The 25,515-nt window shown below is 33.5% G+C and overlaps 1 protein-coding gene and 1 non-coding gene across 3 annotated transcripts in view; both read right to left on the bottom strand.

The window, feature by feature from the left end:
* Window positions 1–2,652: 2,652 nt before the first annotated feature.
* Lrch2 (leucine rich repeats and calponin homology domain containing 2) overlaps window positions 2,653–25,515 on the bottom strand; it is an 80,009-nt gene continuing 57,146 nt past the window's right edge. For both annotated transcript variants that reach the window (XM_048336376.1, XM_048336375.1), the window contains 9 exons: window positions 23,304–23,352; window positions 23,107–23,223; window positions 14,968–15,012; window positions 11,972–12,022; window positions 9,553–9,610; window positions 8,667–8,779; window positions 8,333–8,470; window positions 8,109–8,186; window positions 2,653–5,472 (listed from right to left, as the gene is read on the bottom strand). In XM_048336376.1, the coding sequence (XP_048192333.1) occupies window positions 5,353–5,472; window positions 8,109–8,186; window positions 8,333–8,470; window positions 8,667–8,779; window positions 9,553–9,610; window positions 11,972–12,022; window positions 14,968–15,012; window positions 23,107–23,223; window positions 23,304–23,352 (769 nt within the window). In that variant the 3' untranslated portion in view covers window positions 2,653–5,352. The remainder of the gene's footprint in view (window positions 5,473–8,108; window positions 8,187–8,332; window positions 8,471–8,666; window positions 8,780–9,552; window positions 9,611–11,971; window positions 12,023–14,967; window positions 15,013–23,106; window positions 23,224–23,303; window positions 23,353–25,515) is intronic.
* Window positions 11,524–11,654, bottom strand: LOC125344427. Its single transcript, XR_007209541.1, has one exon. It is a non-coding gene; the product is annotated as a small nucleolar RNA SNORA35 (small nucleolar RNA).

Genomic DNA, 25,515 nt, shown 5'->3' with positions numbered 1-25,515 from the left:
TCTACACAATTCCCATTTTGCCTGCTCAGTTCTAATGAGGCATTACAGTTGCATAGAAAGGACAAATAAACAATTTCATAGCTAGTAAAGGAATTTGGTGACAATGGCTTTGAACTTTTGTAAAGCCTGTGCTCTGAAAACTATGGTGGAAGCGCTTTTGTAAGATTAAGGGGGAAAAATTCAAATAGACAAAATTTTAAGTGAAAGAGGTAACTAACAATGAATAAAGCAAATGCAAAAACAGATTATAAGAGAATGATACAAACAATTACATACCAACAGATTGTATACCCATGAAGAAATGGATAAATTCCTAAAAGCATACAACATTCCAAGATTAAATGGGAAACCTAAACAGACCAATAAAGAAAAAAGGCGACTGAATCAATAACCTAAAACTCGTAAACTACAAGACCAAAAAAGTTTGGTAGTGAACCCTATCAAACATTTAAATAGTTACCACAAATCTCTATCCAACATTCAAAACAAATTGAACAGGATTTAAAAAAAAAAACAGCTTCAATCCCATCTTATATTCATCAGATGCACAAATCCACAATAAAATACTAGCAAACTGATTTCAACAGCACAGTTAGGATCATTCATGATAAAGCAGGTTTTATCTCTGAGATGTAAGGATGGATAGTTACACAAATCAATCAATGTGATATCAAGAAAATACATTACACCACAATAACAGAATGAAGGATAAAAATATGATCCTCTTTATACATGGAGAGAAATCATTTGATGAAACTAAATCTTGCTATGGTCAACCTATTAGAAAATCAGGCATATAAAACAATGTACCTCAACAAAACAAAGACAATATGGAAAAGGCCAACATTAACATCATATCCACAGTGCAAAGCTGGAAGTTTTTCCTTTAGGAAACACAATCAGATCTAATTCTCATCACTGCTTTTCAATACTCTTAGAGGTCCTAGTCAGAGTCATTAAGTAAAAAAAGAAAGAAAAAGCATGTAAAAAAGGAAGGAAGGAAGGAGGGAAGATGTATTCACGGATAGCATTATCTTATATGTAGAAACACCTAAAATTTCCTCCAATACAAAAACCCTGTTAGAACTAACAAGTAAATGAAGTGAAGTTGGAGGACAAAAAAATGTGAAAATATGTCTATACACCAGCAACAAGCTGGCTAAAAAACAAAAATCCATAACAGTATAAAAAATAAATCTAATCTAATAAAATACTTGGAATTAAAGAGGCATAAGATCTGAACAGTTAACACGACTTTTAAAAACTTATAAAATAAGTTAGAGATAAAAACAAATGGAAGAATAACCTGCTTTTATGAACTGAAAGAATCAGTACAGTTAAAAAATCTTATAATACACAAAATGTAATCCCTATCAAGATTTTCATGACATTTATTGTAGAATTAGACTGAACAATCCTGAAATCCATAAGAAATCACAACAAACTCATAACTGTCAAAGCAATCTTGAGCAAGAGAAACAAGCGGAAGGTATCACACACTATTGGATTTCAAAATGTACTTCATAAAATTGTTTTTGTCAAAACTGATTTCTGTCAAAAGTGCCAAGAACACAAATGGAGCAAACATAGTCTTTTTAATAAATAGTGTTAGAAAAATAGTGTAGAAAAATAGAATGTGCATATGTAGAAGAATTAAAATGGTCTTATCTTATTCTCTATATGAAAATAAACTCAAACTTCATTAAAGTCTTAAAGGTAAGACCTAAAATAAAAATGAAAAATTGAACTCAAATTTTCCAATGCAGTAAGACATTAAGACTTTCTTTTACTAAAGTAACTACAGTCTGATATTAAACACATACATAGTACTGTGAAAATTCTAAGTTCTTTAAAAATCATAAGCACAAAGTTTTCATGTTTCAAAACACAAGAATAGAAAATATCACACCTTTAGAAATACATGTCTTTTGATAGTTTTCAAAATATCAATTTCAGAAGGTAACTGGTCATTTGTAAACTATTCTAGTATCAACTGCTACATTAGTCCTTTGCAATATTCTAGACACTGGGATAGGGCCTGAGAATGAATTCCTGGAAAGTCCACATGGAATATCAAAATTACTCAAATAGAATATAAGCTCAGTACAATTAAAGAAATGCCAACAAGTAAACTAAAGACATTTCAAAATATCATTATCTAAAAATAGCATCAAAGTTCTATGGTCAATTTAGAATAGCTCTCAAACACATTATACCAAATATTTACTTACTTAAGTACTTCCTTAGTTTGAGAGTGTAGTGCAAATAATTATAAAATAGGAGGTTTATTATCTTTACTAACATTTGCCTGAATGACTCACTACTTTTAGGATCAATCAAAAATTTTAAGAAATAATAATTGCTTTAATAAAGTATATGCATTAAAAAGTTACTTGAAAATGAAAGGTTAAGGGCAATTCAATCATATATCTAGCACTAAAATATCTAACAAAACCAATCACATTTGACTTACCCTATATTTGTTCTATATATTTATTCTACTTTTGATATACAAAGAGTTTATTATATAAGAGAGTGACATAATGTGAGATTTTAAGGCACTGTTTCGACCTAGACCCTTAAAATTTCATTTTCCTGAGATAAAGGTCGCCCTGTTTCTCAGGTTGGCCTCGAACACCTAAGGTTAAGCAATTCTCCTGCCTCAGCCTCAATTACAGGTGTGCACCACCAGACCCAACTAAAGCAACTTAATTTGATTATCCTCTCAAGACTGTACTATTTTTCCACACTCATGACTGTAGACATGTAATGCTGAAGAATAAGAGAGGTGATAGAGAGGAAGAAAAGAAATTCCAGACTTAATTTTTTTCATTCAATTTTATCCACAGTTTGCATCGGTAATATACATTTAGTGTTCCATTTATTTTTAAATGCATCAGAAAATCAGTTATGATAGGTCTGTGCCTAATACAAACATTTCTGAATTCTTCAAAAAATTCAGTTAGAAAAGTCATTAAACTAGCATTCTATAAAGATAATTGTTAAACAAATGGTTATGCGTTTTACTCACTTTAATCTAACATATCCAACATCACTGCTTTCTTGTGCCATACAATCATGGAATACCTATCTATTGAATTTTTTAGGACCCAACAAAATATTTTAGTTTGATTATTCAACCATCATCATATTGCAAACCCATTCAAATAATGAAAATGATTCTTAATTCAATAACTGATGGAATAATACAGAGTAACTATAAAGCTATTTAGAATAAAATTTACACTTAAAAACTACTAAATGAAGTACACCGGGGCCTTGGTATAATGTTGCCTTTGTAGATTATGCTGTGAAGGTGCTTAGGCATGGTTTTGCCTTTTGGTATAATATGAAATGAACTGGCAAGGTATGGACCTCAGATGTTTCCATTTTCAATGGGATTCTGATTTTCTGTAAAGAATGAACAGTGAAGTTCTGGCTCATTTTCTTTATACAGTAATAATTAACCAACAGGTATAATGCAATAAAGTAATAATCAACAATTTCACTATTTCAATAATAAAGCACAAAAGCCTGAAAAAATAAATGCTAGGTTAATAAGAATTCTATAGCACAATAACTATGAAAGAAGTACAAATGATTGTTGTGATTTTTTAAAGGTTACTTAATTTGTGATGCTGTCAAATTTCTAAATTTAATACTGGACAACTAAGGTACTCACTAGAAATTTCTTAACTATATTTATACAAATTTTCACTAGGGATGTTGATTATATCAATAAGGGTTTTTCTCCCTTCTAAGGCTTAGATCCAACTGAAAATTTACAATTAGCTCAAATATTTAAAGTAATAAATTATTAATAATTTAATTCTTAAAATTTACAGTCATAAGAAGCTTTGATCCTTTACAAGCTCCAATTTGATCCATGGGGAATGAAAAAAAAACACACACATCAGTATTCCAAAGCCAAAATTCAGTTATATGGCTTCATGCCAGCAGACCAAAACAGTAGAGTTGTTTCCTAAACCAAGCCTTACTATACCATTTGGCACACTACTTCTTTACCTTTTATATATACCCTTTAAAATACCCAGGCCAGCATTTGTAATAAGTTGCATTCATATCAAGAGGTAATAAGTGCAAATAATCACATATTTAAAATATGATACTTGCTTGGCTACTACAAAAGTGATTACTAAGGTTCATCTACAGGAAACGGAGTTATTTGTTATAGTGATATTTTGGAAAAGTTCCTGCACTACTACCAACATATATTTATCCATCTGTAAATCAAACAAGGACTTTATGTAACATACAAGTTCATGAAAATATTTATGGAATGGATTGTTTTTAATATCAAGTCAATTGAGCATCACAAGGTGTAGAATAGCTATGAATGGCCAAACTGAATAAAAACCTACTCCTCAATCGCTGCTGAGTACAAGTAAAAGCAGCACTTGATGTAACATTCCTGAAATTCAAGATATAAATCCAGACTTTGGCAGCTTTATCAAAAGGTCCTTGATACTTCTCAAGTTCTCAAAAATCTTCTTTGTGTAACATTTTCAATACAGAAATAAAATACTCTCAAATAATACATTTTAAAAGATGATTAAGTTTTGCAAAATTAAATAGCATAAATTAAGCATAATAACATTTTTGACAACATGAAATAACCAATTTAAGGAAAACTGCAAGTTATTAACTAAAAATTGACAAATGTCACAATGTGAGGCACATTTAAAATCCTCACATACTACTGACCTTACAAAATCCACTGAAATATTTTAAAATCCCATTGATTCTATTAATACATAAAAAGAAATTGCAAAAATGCTTAAGACTATATAAAATTCATCAATTACACAGGCACTTCACATGTAAACAATCTACAGTACAAATGAAAATATTTTGGCACAAACCTATAATACTAAAAGAATTTAATGCCAGACTTGTTTTGTCTACTCATTTTTTTCTAGAAAACTAAGACCAAGGATTGAAGAAATGATACATAAACTAGAAGTATATTAAAAAACTGAAATATAGACTTGTTTAAATTGCTAAAAAATGACTGATCTATCTGGATGTGTAGTATGCGATGATATAAAAAACAAGCCTAATCATATTTTAAATTCAGTATCAATCTGCTTTTTGAAAAATAATTGAAGTTATAAACTTAGTAAAAGGAGATATTGAACTTTTCAAAACTCTTATTAAATTGATCCTGTTCTTCCCTACAAGAAGTTTGGGCAATTTAAAGTATACGTTTGATGTCTAGATGTAATTTTGATAAAACCGTAAGGCAAATTATTTTGACTGGATATTCTCTTCACAAATTAAAGATATCTGAAATCACTTCAAAAAATGACAGTATACACTTCCTATTTTATATCAGGCCATAGAAAGTTGAGATGTCTTGGTTGTAGGTAACTCAAGAAGTGCCTGAACTGTGACACCAACTTTCACAAGACCTCGTTCTTCCAAAATATGGTGAGGCAAACAGAGTCTTTCCTAGAAAAGAAAAGAAAAGAAAATAGATATATGAGAATCCAGGTTTTTAGTAGTGTTATACAATAATAAAACAAACATTTTATATAAACTTCAAGTAAAGAATACAATTCTATGTTTTCTCTTGTAAATACAGAAAAGTTTCTAAAGGAACCTTTCTCATTCACTAGTCAATCAGTATTTGCTTTGGTAAAAATCGACAATGCCTTCTTGAATATCTAATATTATCCATGATTGTTTAACTGCTCTTGTCATGTCACATCATAGTTAATACTTTCCTTAAAAGTTTACCTCTCACTTACCTTCTGTGACACATCTCTTTTATTTTTCCAACGTTTCTCAAGCCAATGGCTTTCATTGGCCTTCACTGATTCTAATGTCCTAAATATTTCCAAGTATCCATCATCATTTTCTTTCTTCATTCTACATTCTTTCCTTAGTATTCTCATCTATTTCTATAGTTTTAAATATCTCTTCAACACTGATGACCTCCAAGTTTTTATTTCCTCCCAAGATCTATCAAACAAATGTCAATGGGACATAGCCAAATGGATATCCTAAAGACCTATCAAAATAAATGTGTTCACAGTAGAACTCTTCTTCACTAAATTAGCTTGTTCTTTACTATACTGTAAATTATCCAATCAATTGTGGAAATTATATCTGTCTTCTCTTTTTCTTACTTATTCTTCATTCACCAATATTAATGATGATTGCTTAACATTTCTTAAAAACTATCTTCTTATGGGAATGGAGGGGACAACGTGGTCAAGGATTCGTTGTAGCTGGGCACCAGTGGCTTACGCCTATAATCCTAGTTACTCAGGAGGCTGAGATCTGAGGATTTTTGTTTCAAGGTCAGCCAGGCAAGAAAGTCTGTGAGACTTATCTCTAATTAACCAGAAAAAATCCAAAAGTGGAGCTGTGACTCAAGTGGTAGAGCACTAGCCTTGAGCACAAAAGCTCAAGGTACCTAAGCCCAAAGTTCAACAACATTCCAGCAAAAAAAGGAGGGGGAATTAATTGTGTATATCACAGAATTAAGAAAAGTAAGGAAAGGAGTTGGTGAAAAGATGAGCATGCTGAAAGGGGTGAAACTGATTAAGATACATTGTATTCATAAAATTCTTTGTTATATGGCATCTTTTTTGTACAACTACTTAAAGATAATTTTTTTTTTATTTTGAAAGAAAACTATTATCTCCACTTTCAAGATCCAGGACAGGACAGATTCTTGCTGAATTCTACCACATCCTTAAAGAACTAACACAAATTGAAGGGATTGGTGGGGTTGGGATTAATGAGGGAAAATGTTGAAAGCAGTTACAATGATCAAGATGCATTGTACTCATAAACTGGCATTTTGAATTAAAAACATTTTGTACAACTACACACAGATAATTAAAAATACCTCTTAATAAAAATACTTCTCCAACAATTCCATAAAACAGAAAGAGAAGCAATGCTACCAATTTCATTCTAACAAGCCAATATTACTCTGGCACTGACTCTGGACAAGAAAAAAATCAAGAAGACAATATGATAGACAAAATTCTCTAACACTGACACAAAAATTCTCAATACGATACTTGAAAGCAAAATTCAATAACACACTACAAAGATCATAGTATAAGGCATAAAGTTAGTTTCAATCCATAACAGCAAGATGAAAAGGCAGGTGAATAGTAAAGAATAGACTTTTATACAAATGTATTGCAAACATTGCACATCCATAAACCAAAAATAAAGGTGAACTTGGGGAAACTCCTCAAACTCATAAAGGGATAGCTATGAAAATATCACTACTTAACAGTATACATATACTAATCTTTTTTTTTTTTTTGGTAGTCCCGGGGCTTGAACTCGGACTGAGCTCTGTCCCTGACATTCTTTTTGCTCAAGGCTAGCACTCTACCACTGGAACTACGGCTCCATTTACAGGGCTTTTTTGTTTGTTTGTTTTGTAGTTGAGTGGAGATATGAGTCTTATGGACTTTCCTGCCCAGGCTGACTTAAAATCAAAATCCTTGTATTACAGTCTCTTGAATAGCTAGGGTTACAGTCAGGAGCCATCCTCACCCAACTGTATTCTTTTATTCTACAACCTTTCTGAACCCATCAGTTCTAATAGTTACTTTACAAGCCATATTATATGTCAATAGAGTAGTTTTGCTTCTGTTATTCCAATCTAGGTGATTTTCATTTTCATTTCTGTTTGCCTAATTGCCCTTGCTAAAATCTTTACTATATGCTAAGCTGAAGTCCCAATTAAAATCTTGTTCCTTTTGGCAGTACTGGAGTTCAAACTCTGGTCCTTATGCTTAAGCAAGTATTCTTAGAGCTGAGCCACAGTCTACCCTTGAATTCTGCTGGTTGTTTTTCAAATAAATCTCACTTCCTGCCTCTCTTGTAGCCTGGCACACATGGGTTGCTGTTTTATAAATGATGTTTTTGAAAGTTTAAAAACATTTCTTAGATAATTGCTGTGATTAGCTTACTGGAGCTTACTAGAAGGTACCAAGAGAACGTATTCATTTACATATTATGAAAATATTACTCCTTGCTATTGTGAAGAAGACTTTACTATGCATAGAACTAATTCATGCTTAGATGAGCTTTTTGTTAGATTAAATAGTTACCTGTGAAACTCCCAATTTTTTGCAAGCATCAAGGAAATTTTCTACATTTCTTCGGCATTTTGCCATGCTCAGCTTGGGCTGTAAAGTAAAATGGGGAAATACATGTTCAAGCATTTATTATATAACTCAATCAAAACTGAAAATTGAATTGCTTAAGGAATATTATCTAAATACAGTTTAAGAAGATGTATCTCCACTGGAGAACTATTGTAGACACAACTTACCACTGCTGGTGAAGGTACATGAATACTAGCTACAGAGCGTGGCCTTATGTGATTGGCTAAGTGGCAAAGAACAACCCCATCCATCAAAGCAGCTCCAATGTCATCAGGCAAAATTACTTTTAACCTGGATTCAAGATTCTATAAAGAAATAGATATAAATCACAAATATTCTATCTAAATATGTTACATGTTTATATTACTGCTATATGATCCATAAAAATGAGAGAATATTGAAAAAATTAATATACTTTATCAATAATACCCATATACCTTATTAATTTTCCAGGTTTAGTCTAGTTCTTTAAAGCAGATCTAAAAGGTTAGTGTGACTTACATTGCGAAGCTGTCTTATCTGTTCTCGCTCTTCCCGTAAATGTTCCATCTTTCTTCTCATTGTAAATCCTGGATCTGCTACTCCATATTCCTGGCGAGATGAGCGGCTAAAAGCTTCATTAAAAAAAAAAACAAAACAGGAATATCCTAAATTGTTACAAAGCTAATCAAAGGAACAACCACTGATGGAGAAAGAAGCATGATTAAAACAAAAAAGAATCGGTACAAAACTACATAAAATGCTATTACTTATTAGAACATTCTAAATATTTTAAGTAGATATAAAAATTCTGTGTATATAACTGAAATCAATAGGGAACACACGTGTAATGCTTTCTACCACTTACACATGTTCTTACTTAAACAGGTTATTAGAAACTTATGTCCCAGGTTAAAAAATGATTACTGAATATATGTCAGCCTTCTATCTTTAAAGAAGAAAGGAAATTATTCTTGAAGGTCAATATAGTTATTCAGGAATAAAAACTATAATTCAATACCTTGCCAAGTAACATGGATCCATTTTCTTTTGGGCTTGCCAAATGCGAAAAGATCCCTTTTTAAAACCACAATATAATGGAGTGCTATAATTTCAAACAGTGTTTGGTCTGCTGGCAGAGTGGTCATTCTAACAGCAGTCACAGCAGAGTGGAAATAAGACTGCCGTATATCTAAGGCAAAAAGCTGAGGTTTCAGGAGCTTGAAGGTAAAGAGGAAGAAAGAAATGGGAATGGGAATTGGAAAGACAAATAACATTAAGAGAAAATTACTTTTAGGAGAGGGGAAAGAATCTATGTGTACTTAAAACTATGGAAAAATTCCAGTAAAGCTGGAAAACTACAGCTTCAACACAACTAATACATTTTATTTACAGAATATACATTTACCTGAGCGAGGCTTTAAGCCAAAGGGACCATGCGAAAAACCATCTGATCTGTCATACTCCTAAAAACAGAAAATAAAATATCTTTGTTTCAAAATAATCCAGGTGTATAATCATATCTGTGCCAATTTTATAAAATATTATGTTTCTATGATTAGTGGAATGAAGAATAAATTTAACCTTTATAACATCAATAAATATTTGCTTGCACATAACTACATATGCTTTTAAATACTTTTCTCTCACTTTATTAGGCAAATGAAAAATATCATTAACAAAATGTATCAATCAGACTCTCTTAAAAAGAATCAGCTCATATATTCCAAAATAATGAAGAACACTATTGAAAAAATATGTGAATTTATTAACATCTACTCAGTATCTATGTACTGCTGACATGTAATACTGGAAAATTAAAATTTGAGATCAATCCACATATTTATATTAGTAGAAGACAGATAATAACCGCTTATAATTGTTTTATCAGTAAACATAGTTTCAAGATGCTTTCACAGAGTGGTGTGCTTTGGAAAGACACATTAAACAAATCTGAGCTTTGATTCAGAAAACATAGGCTAAGTTTTGAACATTTAATATTTTTGAGTTTGGTTCTTCAACCTTCAAGTGAAATTACTATAAAGATTAATTTAGGAAAGTGAAAACATATTGTGAATTAGAAAGGAATAAAATAATGGAATCTTAGTAGCATCTCACTTATTCTATGCAACATGTCTAGGAAATAGGTAGTAATAAGACTTCAGTCACTTCTCTGGACTCTTGAAAAGTTAGTCTTTTCAGCAGGCATGGGGACACTTTTAGATTTACTTTGTTAATTTTTTTTGCCCAGTCCTGGAGCTTTGGACTCAGGGCCTGAGCACTGTCCCTGGCTTCTTTTTGCTCAAGGCTAGCACTCTACCACTTGAGCCACAGCGCCACTTCTGGCCGTTTTCTATATATGTGATGCTGGGGAATCGAACCCAGAACTTCATGTATACGAGGCAAGCACTCTTGCCACTAGGTCATATTCCCAGCCCTAGATTTACTTTGTTAAAACAGAATACTATTTGGTTTTACCATTTTCTTCTCACATGAAATTTAAGCTATCAGAACTCTGTACATTATCTGAATGTTCTGACTAACATGCAGTATGTTCTTCAAGCTGAATGTTAGTTGAGCTACAAAACCACAGGCTCATCATCTTATCTAAACATAGCCTTAGAGTCTGTCTTCATTATCTTGGTTAAATTTTTTATGAATTGTTAGATAAAATTTTATTTATTCCAATGCAAACAAAAGTATATTATAAGTATAATACAAGCTATCTGAGAAAATTGGCACTAGTACTCTCCCTTGTGAGTTCAGAGCATAACATTCTAAAGCAAAACCATACAAACAAGTGGTAGTCGAGCATATTTAATAAAATCCAGAAGTAAAAGACCAAGGTGAATTTTATGATATTGAAATTTACATTGTTTTCTAAAAACATCTATGTCATTTTATCTTCCATGCAAAGAATTTATAAATATTTATTTCTAAATAAATGTTTATTTCTAAATTCAAGCCCTAGTTCATATAGTAATCTATTAATGCAAGTCACTCAATACAGTAGAGAAAGAAGCCTGGTTTTCTTAAAGAAAAAAACTAATACCACTTACACAGAGTGAAAATTCGCATGATCAAATTTGTATCATCAAAAAGGTAGCTAAAGTCTTAAAAAACACTTTGAATATAATCACTTATTTACTAATGTAAATATGCTATAGAACACTAAATAAGGAAAACAAGTAAAAGAGATATTCTTCAGAGTGTTTTATATTGAAATCTCTTGTGGTAAAGCAAACAGCTTACATTAAAATAGAAGAATCAGTTATTCAAACAATCTGAGTATTTGATCAAGATCTTACAATGTGTCCCTTTCTTATACTGGCTCTCCCTAGTCTCTCTACTCCTAAAATGTAAGATGGTAGGAAATGTATATTGTAACCTTCTGTCGATAGGAACATCTCACTGCAGAGATGTTTCTCGTGGAAAAAGGAAGTTTTTCTCTTGCATTGTTTTCAGACCTAACTGGTTACCCAGAAAACCAAAGGCCATTGAACAATGCGGAGTGCTTTTTTTGGTCAAAATTAGAGTTTCAAAGCTATCATTAAAACCGACCATATGGATTAAAATGATTACTGTGAACCTACACATAGTTTTCACAGAAAATCACAAGATTTACTCTGAATATTTACACAAAGAAATGGTATTCTTATTTTTATAGATTAGAAGGTTTGAAAAAGTAATCTATAACATAGAAGTGAATAAATTACTTGGCACACAAATAAAGATGAGATTACAGAGAAGCAAGAAAGAACCCCATACAAAATACAGAACACATGTTTTAAAAAAAAATACAAAACATATAAAAACAGAACTGGTACCTCAGATGATACTGGAGATTGTGGTGACATATTAGCATTATCACTGTCTTGCTAAAATATAAAAATAAACAATGAAAAATGAAATTAAAATATGCAACGATGATTTAAACTTATGAAAAAGAAAACTGAAAACTAAAGGAAGAATCTGAATTTATCTTCTAGTACCTTGCCAATCAAGGTATAGTCTGTGAACCTATAGTATAATTATCCTCTGAAGAAGGCCCCAACCAGTGCTGAATCAGAACCTACATAAGATTCCCAAGTGACTCATAAGTATTCAAAGATTGAGAATTACTGCCTATACACAAAAGGAACAATACACTGCAATTGGAGACATGTTGATGGAGGCATGCAAACGTTCTATCACTTGAAACGAGAAACTTTATTTGGAAAATTATGTGTGCCAATTAGAAATAGTTATAAAGAATTTAGTTGATGAAACATTAAATGGTACTCATTTTTGAGTGACTATTCTACCGACAATCAAATAAACTCTTGACTTTATCCTAGAATATGCATACCATAAAGGGCATTTATTCATTCAGTGAATGATTATTGGCCACTTGCTATGCCAGACACTGCTAGACACTTGGAGGGCTGAAACTGTGTAAAACATCAATTCTAAAGATTTCCAAATCCAAAGAGAAAACAGATTCATGTGTACAGACAACAGTCCTTCTTGGTCTATTCATGGTATATTATGAGACACAAACAGAAATTTTAGGAGATTGTCAAGGGTCATGAAAACAGGACAAGTTATGTGAAAAAGCAAAACTTTAGTAAAAAGCTTGCATGATTCTGTTGTACCTATAGTCCCAGCTGATCAGGAAAAACTGAGGAAGCGTTCAGCTTGAGCACAGGATTTCAAGGCCAGATTGAGCAACATAGGCTCATAAAAATAACTAACTCATGGCAAAGCACTTGCCTAGTAAGTACAACATCCTGGATTCGATCCCCAGTACCAAAAAAGAAAAGACAAAAAAAAAAAATAAGTAACTCAAATCTCAGTTAAAAAAAAAAAACCTCAAAGTTCACCAGAAAAAGATGAAAGGAAACAATCTTTTTCAACAAAGAATAAAAACAGACATAAGCAACAAATGGGAATGTTAGTATAAAAAGAAAACCATTGAGTAGCTCTGTCTTCCTGAAGGCTAATGTCAAACAAAGGTGGGCAAGTTATGAGTTCAGGCTGATGTGATAAACAGGCCCTTGATCAAAAAGGATCTAGAATTTACCTGGAAGTAAATGGTAAAAGTCTGAAGATTTCTAACCAAGGAAATAACCTGGTTATATTTGTGTTCCTTGACACAATCCTTCTGCTTCCGTGAGGTGAATGAACTAGAGAAAGTGGGGGAGAGAAAGGAAGCTACCACAGTGGATTCAAAGCAAGAGAATGTAAACAGGTAGGAAAATGGATGGGGACAAGATTACAAAGGCTTGAAGTTCACAGAGGTCTCAACTAGAAATATAAACCTCAGAGGTATAAGCATGTATCAGTGTTTATTTCACAGGTAAAGTCTCATTAGTGATACCAAGCAGTGGGACATGACTTGAGAAACTAAAATATTTAAGGGACAAACATATCTTGCAGGCCTGATGCAGTAGAAAGTGAGAGGCAGGTATATAGGAATTACGTTCACAGACAGGTAACTATTACCAAACACACACAATTGTCAATCAGGATTAGCCACAGATACTAACATGAAAAGGTTAACAGGTTTAGGGAGAACTGTCCTTTTATTTTTTGCCAGTCTTGGGGCTTGAACTCAGGGCCTAAGCACTGTGCTTGACCTTTGTGCTCAAGGGTGGCAGTCTATCACTTGAGCTATGGCACCACTACTTTCGGCTTTTTCTGAAAAGTTTATTAGAAATAAGAGTCTCACGAACTTTCCTGCCTGGGTTAACTTCGAACTGTGATCCTCAGATCTCAGCCTCCTGAGTAGCTAGGATTACAAGTGTGAGACACCAGTTCAGGCTCAGAACTGTCTTTTATGTATCCCAGCTAATACTACTGGAAAGGACATAAAGAGATATTGTCATTTGGTCTGGGGAAAGGTAAAGCATCTGTTTCTGTTCGTTACTTTTTCTTGGGTGATTTTAATTTAAGGCATTTTCCCCGAGTTCAAGTCCTGGGACTGGCATGTTTGTGTGTGTGTGCACAGGTGTGCCATGCCCGCCCAAGTGCACACACTCACACCCACACCCACACACAAACAAAGACCAAAAGCAATATCACAAAGTCAATGCTCCAAAAACTGGAAAGCAGGAGTGCTATCTGTTTGCGGAAATGAGCCTGTAGACCAACAATTAATCCTGCAGTTTAGATTCCTGGAAAGGCAAAATAAACTAACTTTATCAATGGACAAAAAAAAACCTGCCCTAAATGTTTCCCATCACACTCAACTGTAACTTTAAATAAATAAAATATCCCTGACACTTTCAGAGTAAACTTTTTTTTTAAAGTAAGGCATTTTCAGAGGCCCTGCCAAGTATCCAACATCAAATTAATTTTCATTTTCTGCACGGAAAAACATAAGTAAGCTTTGATATTTGTGGTGACAAGAGTCCGTTTGACAGTGTTAGACTGCTACAAGGATTAGCCATACAGCAAACATACAGCAATGTTTAACCTGTCCAAATTTAATTTAACATTTTAAAATAGCAATACAATTTTTGTGACAAGTTTGTAAAAAAGTTCATTAAAAAATCTCAATTGATTACCAAAAGAATTTAGGAAAATAAAAGATGGGGAAAGATAGCAAAATTAAATTCACAGACCATAAATCTAACATAATAAACTTCAAAAACTATTACAAATTGTTTTGAAGAAGATATAGCAATCACATCATTAATTAATGACTTTATAATGATATTCAGTTTTTCTTATCAATTAAATCACTAGCAGAGAAGCTATAAGGTGGGTTTCATTTACTTTAGCCAACTAAATATCGTAAGTCAACATTTCAAATAATATTAATATTGCCTTCTTTTCTCACCTCATCATTTTCATTGACACTTGAACTCTTCCTTGTGGATTTATACTGAAAAATATATAAACATATAATTTATTTTTCCTTGGACATATGAATTCTCTAGTAAATTATGTCAGGTTCATTCCTATTTTATACTTTTATTGAATCACTTGGTATTAAACTTAGGTACATAGTCAGTTTAAACAATCCCGCTGCAAATTAACACATATAATGCTATGAGCAAGATAATTTTCTAAGTACTTTAAATGCATCAAGTAATGTTCCCTTCCTATAATCCCTTTTCCCATTCATTCAGGTTCATAATCTGAGGGCTCTCCCATGACTTACTATATCCAATAGTCCATCAAGTCAATTCTTTTTACAATTTCTTTCAGACTTACCTGTTCTGCATTCTTACAGCTACAATCCTATTCTAGGCCCTCGTTACCGTTCATTTATTATTAAGAAATCTGAAGTGCAGGAGGTATATAGTTCAAATGTAGAGTGCTTGCCTAGCAAGTGAGAAATACTAGATTCAATCTTCACATCTCATCCTCTCCCCAAAAGAAGGTAAAAAAATCCAATCATTTCAAGTTTAAAAAAACACAACATTACACATATTATTGACTACTCCATAATAATGTTGATAACATACTAGTGCTTGCTACAAACTAGTACTAAAATGCCTTATACATATTTTAATCCATTTAATCTTCATACTTATTGATGCCTCCATACTATATCCGTGTTTTACAGTGATGTCAAAGATAGCATGATCAACATAAAAATGTTAATATACAACACAATTGTTCCTGAGAAAGAGTAAGAAAATACATTATGTATGTGTGTATGTGTGCATGTGCACCACCGGTACGGAGGCTTGAACTCAGGATCTGGGCATTTTCCCTTAACTTTTCTGATTAAGGTTGGCACTCTGCCCACTTGAGCCACAACTCTACTTCCAACTTTCTGGTGTCTAGTTGGACACATGAGTCTCACAGTCTTTCCTGCCTGGAATGGCTTCAAACTGAAATCCTCAGACCTCAGCCTCCTGAGTAGCTAGAGTGCCAGCCTGTTGGAATTAATTACTGCTTCCTCATAATTTCCTGATTTCTCCTACAAGTTATTAATAGATTATTTTTTTCTACTTGGCAGCTCATGACTGTCATTTTGGAAATTTTACTTATTTATTATACATATTTCTTATATCCAAACTTCTTTGCCTGGTATTTAAGATTCTACTTAATAATACCCTTATGTAGCATTATATTCCATTCTACAACCCTTGCAAAGTACATAGCCTACCTGATATCTCAATCACAAGCTGCGCACTGAGCTGTGTTAGGAACAAAACATACGTCCCAGCCAGTGTGTATTTCTTCCTAAGTGATCCAAGACATAGCCTCGACTTTCAGCTACTGAATGAAGTTGGTATGTAAAAACAAATTCACATTCCTGGGTAAGAGGTTTTCTGAGGTAATTGTGTGTATTCTATTTCAATGAAACAGAGACATTTGAGTGAACAATGGGCTAAGGCTTAATAAGTGATTCTACTGTGAAGTGCTATTCTAAGAACCTAAAGAATTAAATACTTACAACAATCTTGTGAGAGAAGTTGCTATTACACTTATTTGCAGACAATAATAACAACAACAATAATAAGCTCAGCATGACTTGCCTAACTTACACAATTTGTAGATATCCAAGTAAGGAATAAGACTCAAGTGATTTGGTATAGAAGCTCGGGCAATATGCTACATATCAGTTTCCAAATCCTAAGAGTTTGCCAGAAATAAAAGGGCCAGCGAGTATTTTCAGAATATGGAAAACAACGAGAAATGAAAAATGCACAGTCAATATAGAAAACAAAAAGTAGTTCAGAAGCTGGGCACTGATGACACGCCCTTGTATGGCTAGTTACTCAGGAGGCTGAGATCAGAGGATTTCAGTTAAAAGCCAGTGTGGCAGAAAAATCCACTGCATTTCATCTCCAATTAACCAATAAAAATGCCAGACTGGAGGCATGGTTCAAATATAGAGTGCTGGCTGTAAGTCAAATAACTGAGAGAGTGTGAGAGCTGAGCTCTAGCCTCAGTACACACACACACACACACACACACACACACACACACACACATTTTTTTCACCAAGGCTATGTAGAAAGTGAATTGAGGGAAATAAGGAAATTTAGAGAAGTAAGAAAAATCTCATAACAATTTCAAGTAGTCCAAACTGTTTTGATTCTAACAGGGAGCCAATAAAGAGCCCAATGATCTCTCTGAGGGTTGTAAAAGGAGAACCATTAAGAAATTACTATAATTACATAGACAAGAAAGTGTAAAGATTCTAACAAAGGCAGAATAGTAGAGATAGAAAAAATTGTTGTTGTTTTTTAAGAAAAGGATATATATTTAACAGAGTGGATGGCTAATAAGGTAAAAGGGACAAGAAAGCAAATGAATGAAAGAGGACCGAAATATTGACCTTACGGAAATGAGAGTGATTTTTATCATGGGGATTGCGAGGAAGAGGCATATTGAATTTAAAATACATGTAAGACATCCAGACAATTAGAAACACAAGTGTGAAAACCAGCAAAGAATTATACAACAAATTTGAACCAAGTAGAATATTTAAAAACATGTGGAGTCATTAACTCTTAGGAGACAGAGCTTTGAGAGTAATTAAAAAAAAAACGGAAGGGCTGGGGATATAGCCTAGTGGCAAGAGTGCCTGCCTCGGATACACGAGGCCCTAGGTTCGATTCCCCAGCACCACATATACAGAAAACGGCCAGAAGCGGCGCTGTGGCTCAAGTGGCAGAGTGCTAGCCTTGAGCGGGAAGAAGCCAGGGACAGTGCTCAGGCCCTGAGTCCAAGGCCCACGACTGGCCAAAAAAAAAAAAAAAAAAAAAGGAAAAGAGACATTAAAATCAAGTAAAAATGTCAGAAAAGAAATATAACAAGAACAGCAATACTGAGCACCAGTGTTTCGTGCCTATAATCCTAATTGCTTGAGATATGGAGAAGAGGAGGAACATTATTCAATGCTAGCCTGGGCCAAAAGTTCACAAAACTCCATCTCAATCAAATATGGGTATGGTGCCACACATCTCCTGAAGGCTGAAATTAGGAAGACCACAGTTCCAGGTCAGCTCAGGCAAAAAAAAAATTTGCAAGACTCCATCTCACCAGAAAAAAATACTGGATGTACCAGCATGCACCTGTTAGCTACACAGGAAGCATAAATAGGGAATTGCAGTGCTTCTCTCTACAAAATTGAGAAGCTATTAGAAAGTTAGCTAGACAAAGGTTTGGAAATATGGCACAAGCAGTAGCAAGTCTACCTGGCAAGTTCAAAGCTCTGAATTCAAACTCCAATATCACATAGAAAAGGGGAAAGAACATCAAGAAGTTAATGGAAGAATAATCAGAGGAAGAAAATGGGATAGAAACCAAGAAAGGAGTTTCATGAAGAAAACGTGGCTATCCCTATCAAATGCTACATTGGATTTGGCATTTGTATTTCTCATTAACCTCTAGTGAAGGACAGTTCAATGGAGAAATGGAGGTGAAAGCTAGATTCCAGTCAGTTAAAGAATGACCAGAAACTTGGAAGCTAGAAATGACAAATTTGTTACTAACAAAAAACAAAGGCTTCTGCTAAAACAGATGTCTGGGATGGTGTTAGTGTTGGAACTCAGAAAATACTACTACAGGTTACTATTCTACAGGTTACAATAGTAACCTAGAGATCATTCTCTAACCTGCTCTCCTTTCTTCACCTTATTTTTGATTCCCACAGTGAGTCATAAATAGTATCTTCCTCTAACCTATGTTAAGCCAAAAGACCTAGAAAGGTCACTTCTCTTGACCTGCTTTCCTTCTTTCCTCAGGTTTCATGTCACATGTCTTCCTCACTTACTGGGGAAGAATGAAAGTCATGCAAAGATACAGCAAAAAGCCTGAACAAACAGGCCTTGCTGAGTCCCCTCAGTTGATTACCATCAGTCCGCACCGCGCTCTGCCTGGCGATCTACCTCATGCACCTGATGCTCTTAAGGTATGTGTTTCTGAAGGATCGCATGTTACATTAAATTTTTCCCATGAATCTGTCTGTTGTAAAATGAGACTCAGCCATGACCCTTGCAAAGAACAAGAAAAAGTTACTTTTCTCCCCCACAGTAGAACTTTAGGAATATTTACAAAATGCAAAGTCAAGAGATATAAAGGAGTGGACAGGTGGACAGCAAAGAAACATAAATGATATAGCCAAGAACTGTACTATTGCTACTCAAATACTATTCTAATTTAAAACCTTCATTTTTCATGAAAACTAAGTTTTGTATTATGGCACATATTTAAATGTCTTAAGACCAAAAACCTAATTATAAGTACAGATTTAAAAGTATGCTCAAAGTCCAACTTTTACTGAGTCAACTAAGCTATCCTCCATTAGGATTAGTCTGAATACCAAAGTTTTATTATTCTGTTTAAACAGTACAACAAAAAGTTATATTGAAACTAGTGTAGCAAAAAGGTCAGTTCATCTCTAAAATTTATATTCATTTCATAGGAGGCAATAACTTGTGCAAAATCTCCTTGAGAACAGAACAAGACTGACAATGGTAATACAAATACTTTTCAAATATTTTCCTTGGGGTTCACCTTTAAATAAAAAATACTATACTCTATTTATGAAATCACTATGTATTTTAAGTCATTATAATGTTTTATCTCAATAGTAATCAGATATATTTGAAGGTATATATGGAATTGAAATAAATTAAATATCGTAATGCATTTTCGTATTTTGGTATTTTGTTTAGAAATCGGCCATTAAGTACATTTAGAAGTCATGTGTTATTCTTACAAGAAATTAAAGCCACTAACTTACATTAAATAGCAACACAAGGTTATATTTTCATACTTTGTATGTGCCCTATTAAAATAACATCAATGAATTTCTGTAATATATATTTACTCAAGTAATGTATTGAGAAATGAAGTAAGGGGCATTCTGGCTACAAGGACATAAAATTGATAGGTGACAGTAGTTTTCTACAACTTAAAATTTAAACGTTAATGTAACTCTACCATGATTACTTACTAAAATTATCTAATCCAATTTATCTTCCTGCTCACATAGTCTAGCCAATATGCTGCATCATTTTTTTACTTAGTTTCAGAGATTTAGCTGATTAAAAAAACAGTATTCTAAATTGTTTTGGGCATGTACGAAGTAAAACAGAGATGTGAGTTTTATACACAGACACATGTTAATATATACACAAATGCGTTCAATAAATATGCAGAATAAACAGCATTATGAATAATTTACTGTGGAACAGAAATAAGGAAATATGTGGCTTAGTTAAAAGCTCTATAGGGTTTATAGCCCTGCCAAGCTAAAGGAGCCATCACTTCTCAGTGATAATTTCATAAAAACTCTAGAGTACTGTTCTTATTGAATTCTCGATCCAAATTAGGTTCAATAATACATCTATAAATAATTGTTTTAATTTTTAGAAAAAGAGTAATTAAGAAAAGTCTTGAAACCCCTTTGCACAAGTATTTAAAAATAAACTTTCAAAAACCAATATTAAAAATGAAATAAAGAAAATTATCTTTTTACCTTTGAAAGAAGACATGTTAAAACTAATAGATGATATTATAATAATGAAAGTACTGGTGATTCTAAACTGTAGTTCAGATTTTAATATATGTTATACTGGCCTTGACCTTCTTTTGGTTTCTGATGTTGGGAACTAAACCCAAGGCTCCTCACATAATTAATACATGTTCTACAATTAAACTAACCTTATCCCCTTCGAGTTTACCTTTACTTTATTTCAGAGAAAAAAATTTTAAAATCTTGGCATATTAAAATTTTTGCAGTGTGTTTACACTGACACCTTCTGACAGGTTAGGAGAACTACACATCTCCTGAAAACTTTTTCCAATGACTGAAGTTTTTTGTGTATATGTGTGCCAGTCCTGGGGCTTGGCTTGATCTCAGATTGTTGTGTGTGTGTGTGTGTGTGTGTGTGTGTGTGTGTGTGTGTGTGTGTGTACACGCCCATGCACTCTGAAGGCCAGCACTCTACTACTTTGAGTTACACTCCTACTTCTGATTGTTTTGCTGGTTAACTGGAGATCAGAGTCACACTTTCCTGCCCAGGCTGGCTTTGAACCACGATCTTCAGATACCAGCCTCTTGAGTAGCTAGGATTACAGGCATGTGTCACTGGCACCCAGATAGAAGCTTATTTTTGCACCTACTTTTTCAAGTAATAAATTAGCAGTTATTGAATGATAATATGTAATGGACATTTCAAATATTACACTATTTGATCTCTTAAAGTTCTATTTACAGACAAATTTTACTGTTTCATGGCTAACAGTCTAGGAACTAGAAAGGGGGAAATGTCTCTGTAAATGTTAAGTGCAGATCTCAAAGGGCTGATATGAAATTATTTCATCATCATTGAACAAGGTTCTCCTTAGAATGGCCTCCTTTTACTCATGTCTGTATTTTATTTATCTTTTATACTGGCCAACTAACAATAGGGTTATTATAAATGCCCAGTAATTATTTGCTGAAGGGTTAAATGTATCACTGATTTGCTGAGACATGTAACACTTTGCTTTCGTTATATACAACATCCAAACACATGTTACATTCCCATACATACAGCAAGATATTAATATGCAAGGCAAAATGTATTTCTACCAAATAGAAAAATATAAACAAATCCTCTTTATTAGTGGTATGAACTGAAAATTGTCTATAAATTAGTTAGATTATATGTGTTTAAATAAAAGTATAAGTAGAATTGTGCTGTGGGAAACTGAAGAGATTCAATATAACAAAATTTGCTATTCATGGAGCAGGAGTCTTTACTGCTCAGTCAAGTCACATTCCAACAACAAATTCTGGCAAATATTGAAAATTATGCTACATTCTGATGACTGATCTCTCTGAATATGGCACACTTTAAATACAAATAAGACAATAACACAATATTTACAATAACATACACAACAAAATTTCATTAACTGCTTACTAACTAAAGGTTTGGGATAATTGAAATATTCTGCAATATCTTTAAGTTAACAGATTCTCTCAAGAAATCTAAGATAACAAACAGAAAATATGGATGACAAATATTTTAGCAAAATGTACATTGTATTTATTAACAGAAATAGTGAAATACTAATCATAAATACTTGTCAACTATTTGTTGAAACAAATTCAATGAAAGTCCTTTCTTGAGCCAGGCATAGTGTCACAAATCTGAAATCCCTGTATTTGGTAGGATGAGGCAGGAGGATAAAGAGATGCAAGTCAGCTGAGCACTAGTGGCCCACCCCTGCAATCCTAGCAACTCAGAAGGCAGAGAACTAAGGACTGCAGTTCAAAGTCACTCCAGGCAGGAAAGCCCTTGAGATTCTTAGGCAATTAGCCAGCAAAAAGCCAGAAGTAGAGCTGTAGCTCAAGTGGTAGAGTACTAGTCTTGAGCAAAAAAGCTAAAGCTAAAGGACAATTCTCAGGTCTGGAGTTCAAGCCCCACTAAGAGCAAAAAAAAGAGTTGTAAGCCAGCTTTGGGCTACATTGTAAGATTCTATCTTCTTAAAATCCAAACATAACATTAATTGCTACAACTAGAAGTATAGCAAATAGAAATTTATTTTTCACAAAATATTTTTTAAATCATAATTTATATTATCTACTCACCTTAATAATTTTAAATTACTATTTTTTTGTCTTATTGGTCATGGGGATTGAATTCTGGGCCTGGGTGTTGTCCCTGAGTTTTTCAGCTCAAGGCCAGCTCTCTACCACAGCACCACTTCCGGTTTTTGAGTGGTTAATTGGAGATAAGAGTCTCATGGACTTTCCTGCCTGGGCTGGCTTTGAACTGTGATCCTCAGATCTCAGCCTCCTGAGTAGTTAGGATTACAGGCATGAGCCACTGGTGCCCAGGAGTACTAAAATTTTATAGATATAATTCAATACCATATCTATTCCACATAAACATGAGAAATCAAGATAAAGATATTTGCTGCATTTAGCTTTAGAATTAAATATTATTAACAAACCCAACCTGGACACTTTCAAAATTAACAAATACAAAATTAATTTTAAAATTAAATAATGTACCTTGAAATATTCTTTTCTAATCTGTTTACTCCGCCTCCTTTCTTCACTTTGCCAGATTATAGGTTGAGATTCTGGCCACTGTTGTTCAACTATTTGATCCTTCTGATTTTCTAAGGGCTATAATGAAACAATTTCTTGTAACTAAACAATTGAGAGCATAATAATATGTATATATTAGTAATGTAATTTCCTCTCACCTGCCATGGAAGGGGTGATAATGGTGAATTAACTTCATCTGCTGAGACACTAAAAAAATTAAATATGTTTTATTATGAAATAAAATACTTAGAAAAAATCCTTAGTTTATGAACGCTATAAACGTGCCTTTGTTTTTCGACAGGAATGTAATGACTGTATCCATGCCTAACCTTTAAACTAATAACATGAAATTTACAGTTGACAAAGTATATTTAAATTTCTAATAACTGTTTGTTTATAGAAAATATCAAAATGGGTTCATATTATATCAATCTTTTGTAAAGGACTAATCTAAGGACTTTAAAGAAGCCAAGAATGTAATAATTATGTAATAATAATAATAATAATGTCATCTGAAGTCAGACTCAAAGAGACAAAAGGTGCATGTTTTCTCTCATGTGAAAGATCAAATTTATAAGCATATATGAAAGCAAACAGGATCATATGCAAATATACACAAAGAAACTGACTAAATTATGGTATATACACAGGGGAAGATGTAACTATTGAAGAAATGAATATCTGAGCTGGGTCCCAGTGACTGATGCCGGTAGTCTTGAGAATCAGGAGGTGAGATCTGAAGACTGTGGTTCAAAGTCAGTGCAAGGAAGAAAAGTGCGTGAGACTCTTATCTCACATTAACAACAACAACAAAAAGCCAGAAGTGGAGCAAGTGGTGCCAGCATCGATGAGCACAAAAGCTCAGGGACAGCACCTCTGAGTTCAAGCCTCAGAACCAGCACCAAAAAGTGATTATCAGGATGCAAAAACATGTTTTATTAGAGGGGGAGGGAAAGTGGAGAAGGGAAGGTAGGAGAGAAGAGAGGATAAACACAGTGACAATATTCAATGTGCCTATGTGACAATGGTACCAGGTAACTTGAGGAGATGGAAAGGGTTGGGAAAGACGGGGAAGAATGATGAAAGGGATGACATTGATCAAGATTCATTATACTTATAAACTGATATACTGAATTGAAATTCCTGTATACAACTACTTAAATATAATAAAAAGTAACATTAAAAATAAAATCAATAAAAACAAAATGGTTAAAAAATAAAAAGAGAGAGCCGGCTGGGAATATGGCCTAGTGGCAAGAGTGCTTGCCTCATATACATGAGGCCCTGGGTTCGATTCCTCAGCACCACATATACAGAAAATGGCCAGAAGTGGCGCTGTGGCTCAAGTGGCAGAGTGCTAGCCTTGAGCAAAAAAGAAGCCAGGGACAGTGCTCAGGCCCTGAGTTCGCGGCCCAGGACTGGCCAAAAAAAAAAAAAAACAATAAAAAAATAAAATAAAAAGAAGTGACACTTAATGCAAGGTAATTATGGACACTGTCTGAGGAAGGGATTGATATAGTGCTTTGGGACCCAGTTAGTTCCCAAAGAATGTGTTGCTTTTATTTTATTTTTTTTAAAGTGAGCCTGCCCAGAATGTCTCTGGCTTCCTGTCTCACCATATGATTAATTATGTTAAGAAACTATAATTTTCTGTGATTGCCCATATTAGGAAGGGTACATAATGGAAGTTTCCAGTGATCTTAAAGTTCCCAATTTGGGTGACTGTCCAAATAGCTTCATAATCACTTAGCACACTAGGAGAAGAAAGAGATTTGGGGAAAATAAATTCACTTAGAAACAATGGGTATCTAGGGGTAGAAATCCAGGGAGATGTGTAGATAGGAAGAAAGCAAAGTTTTTGATTACCACATATTAATAAAACTTAGGCTTCTAAATCAGACAAATCTGAATTTGAATTGTGACTCTACCTCTTATTAGCTATGTGATCTTGAGGCAACATTTGTTGATTTGTGAGTCTCAAGTTTGCTCATCTATAAAGTGGGGATCATCAACAGTAACAACTTCATAATGTTACTGTGAGGATTAAATGACACTACACATCAGAAGCATTAAGAACAGTCACATATACAGCAAACATCCACCAAATGTTAATTTTGTGTGCTCCTGTACTTCCGCCCAGTCTTGAAACTATACACTCCAATGGGAAGACTCAGAAGTTGAATCTAAGCTAAATTTTCAAACCAAAGCAATAGAAGGAAAATTTCCAAGGTCTTTTATTTCTTTGGAATTTGTTTGTGTAGACATATTATTTATCTTTATAGAAAAAATACTCAACATCCAATTGAAGTAATCAAAAAGTAAACAATAGCATAAAGAACAAAAACTATGAAATCACAATACTGATAGAAA

Source organism: Perognathus longimembris, chromosome 28, assembly GCF_023159225.1.
Source record: "Perognathus longimembris pacificus isolate PPM17 chromosome 28, ASM2315922v1, whole genome shotgun sequence".
In the NCBI taxonomy this organism is placed as follows: Eukaryota; Metazoa; Chordata; class Mammalia; order Rodentia; family Heteromyidae; genus Perognathus; species Perognathus longimembris.
The sequence above is the reverse complement of the archived record's forward strand: the minus strand, read 5'-3'. Positions and strand labels throughout refer to the sequence as shown.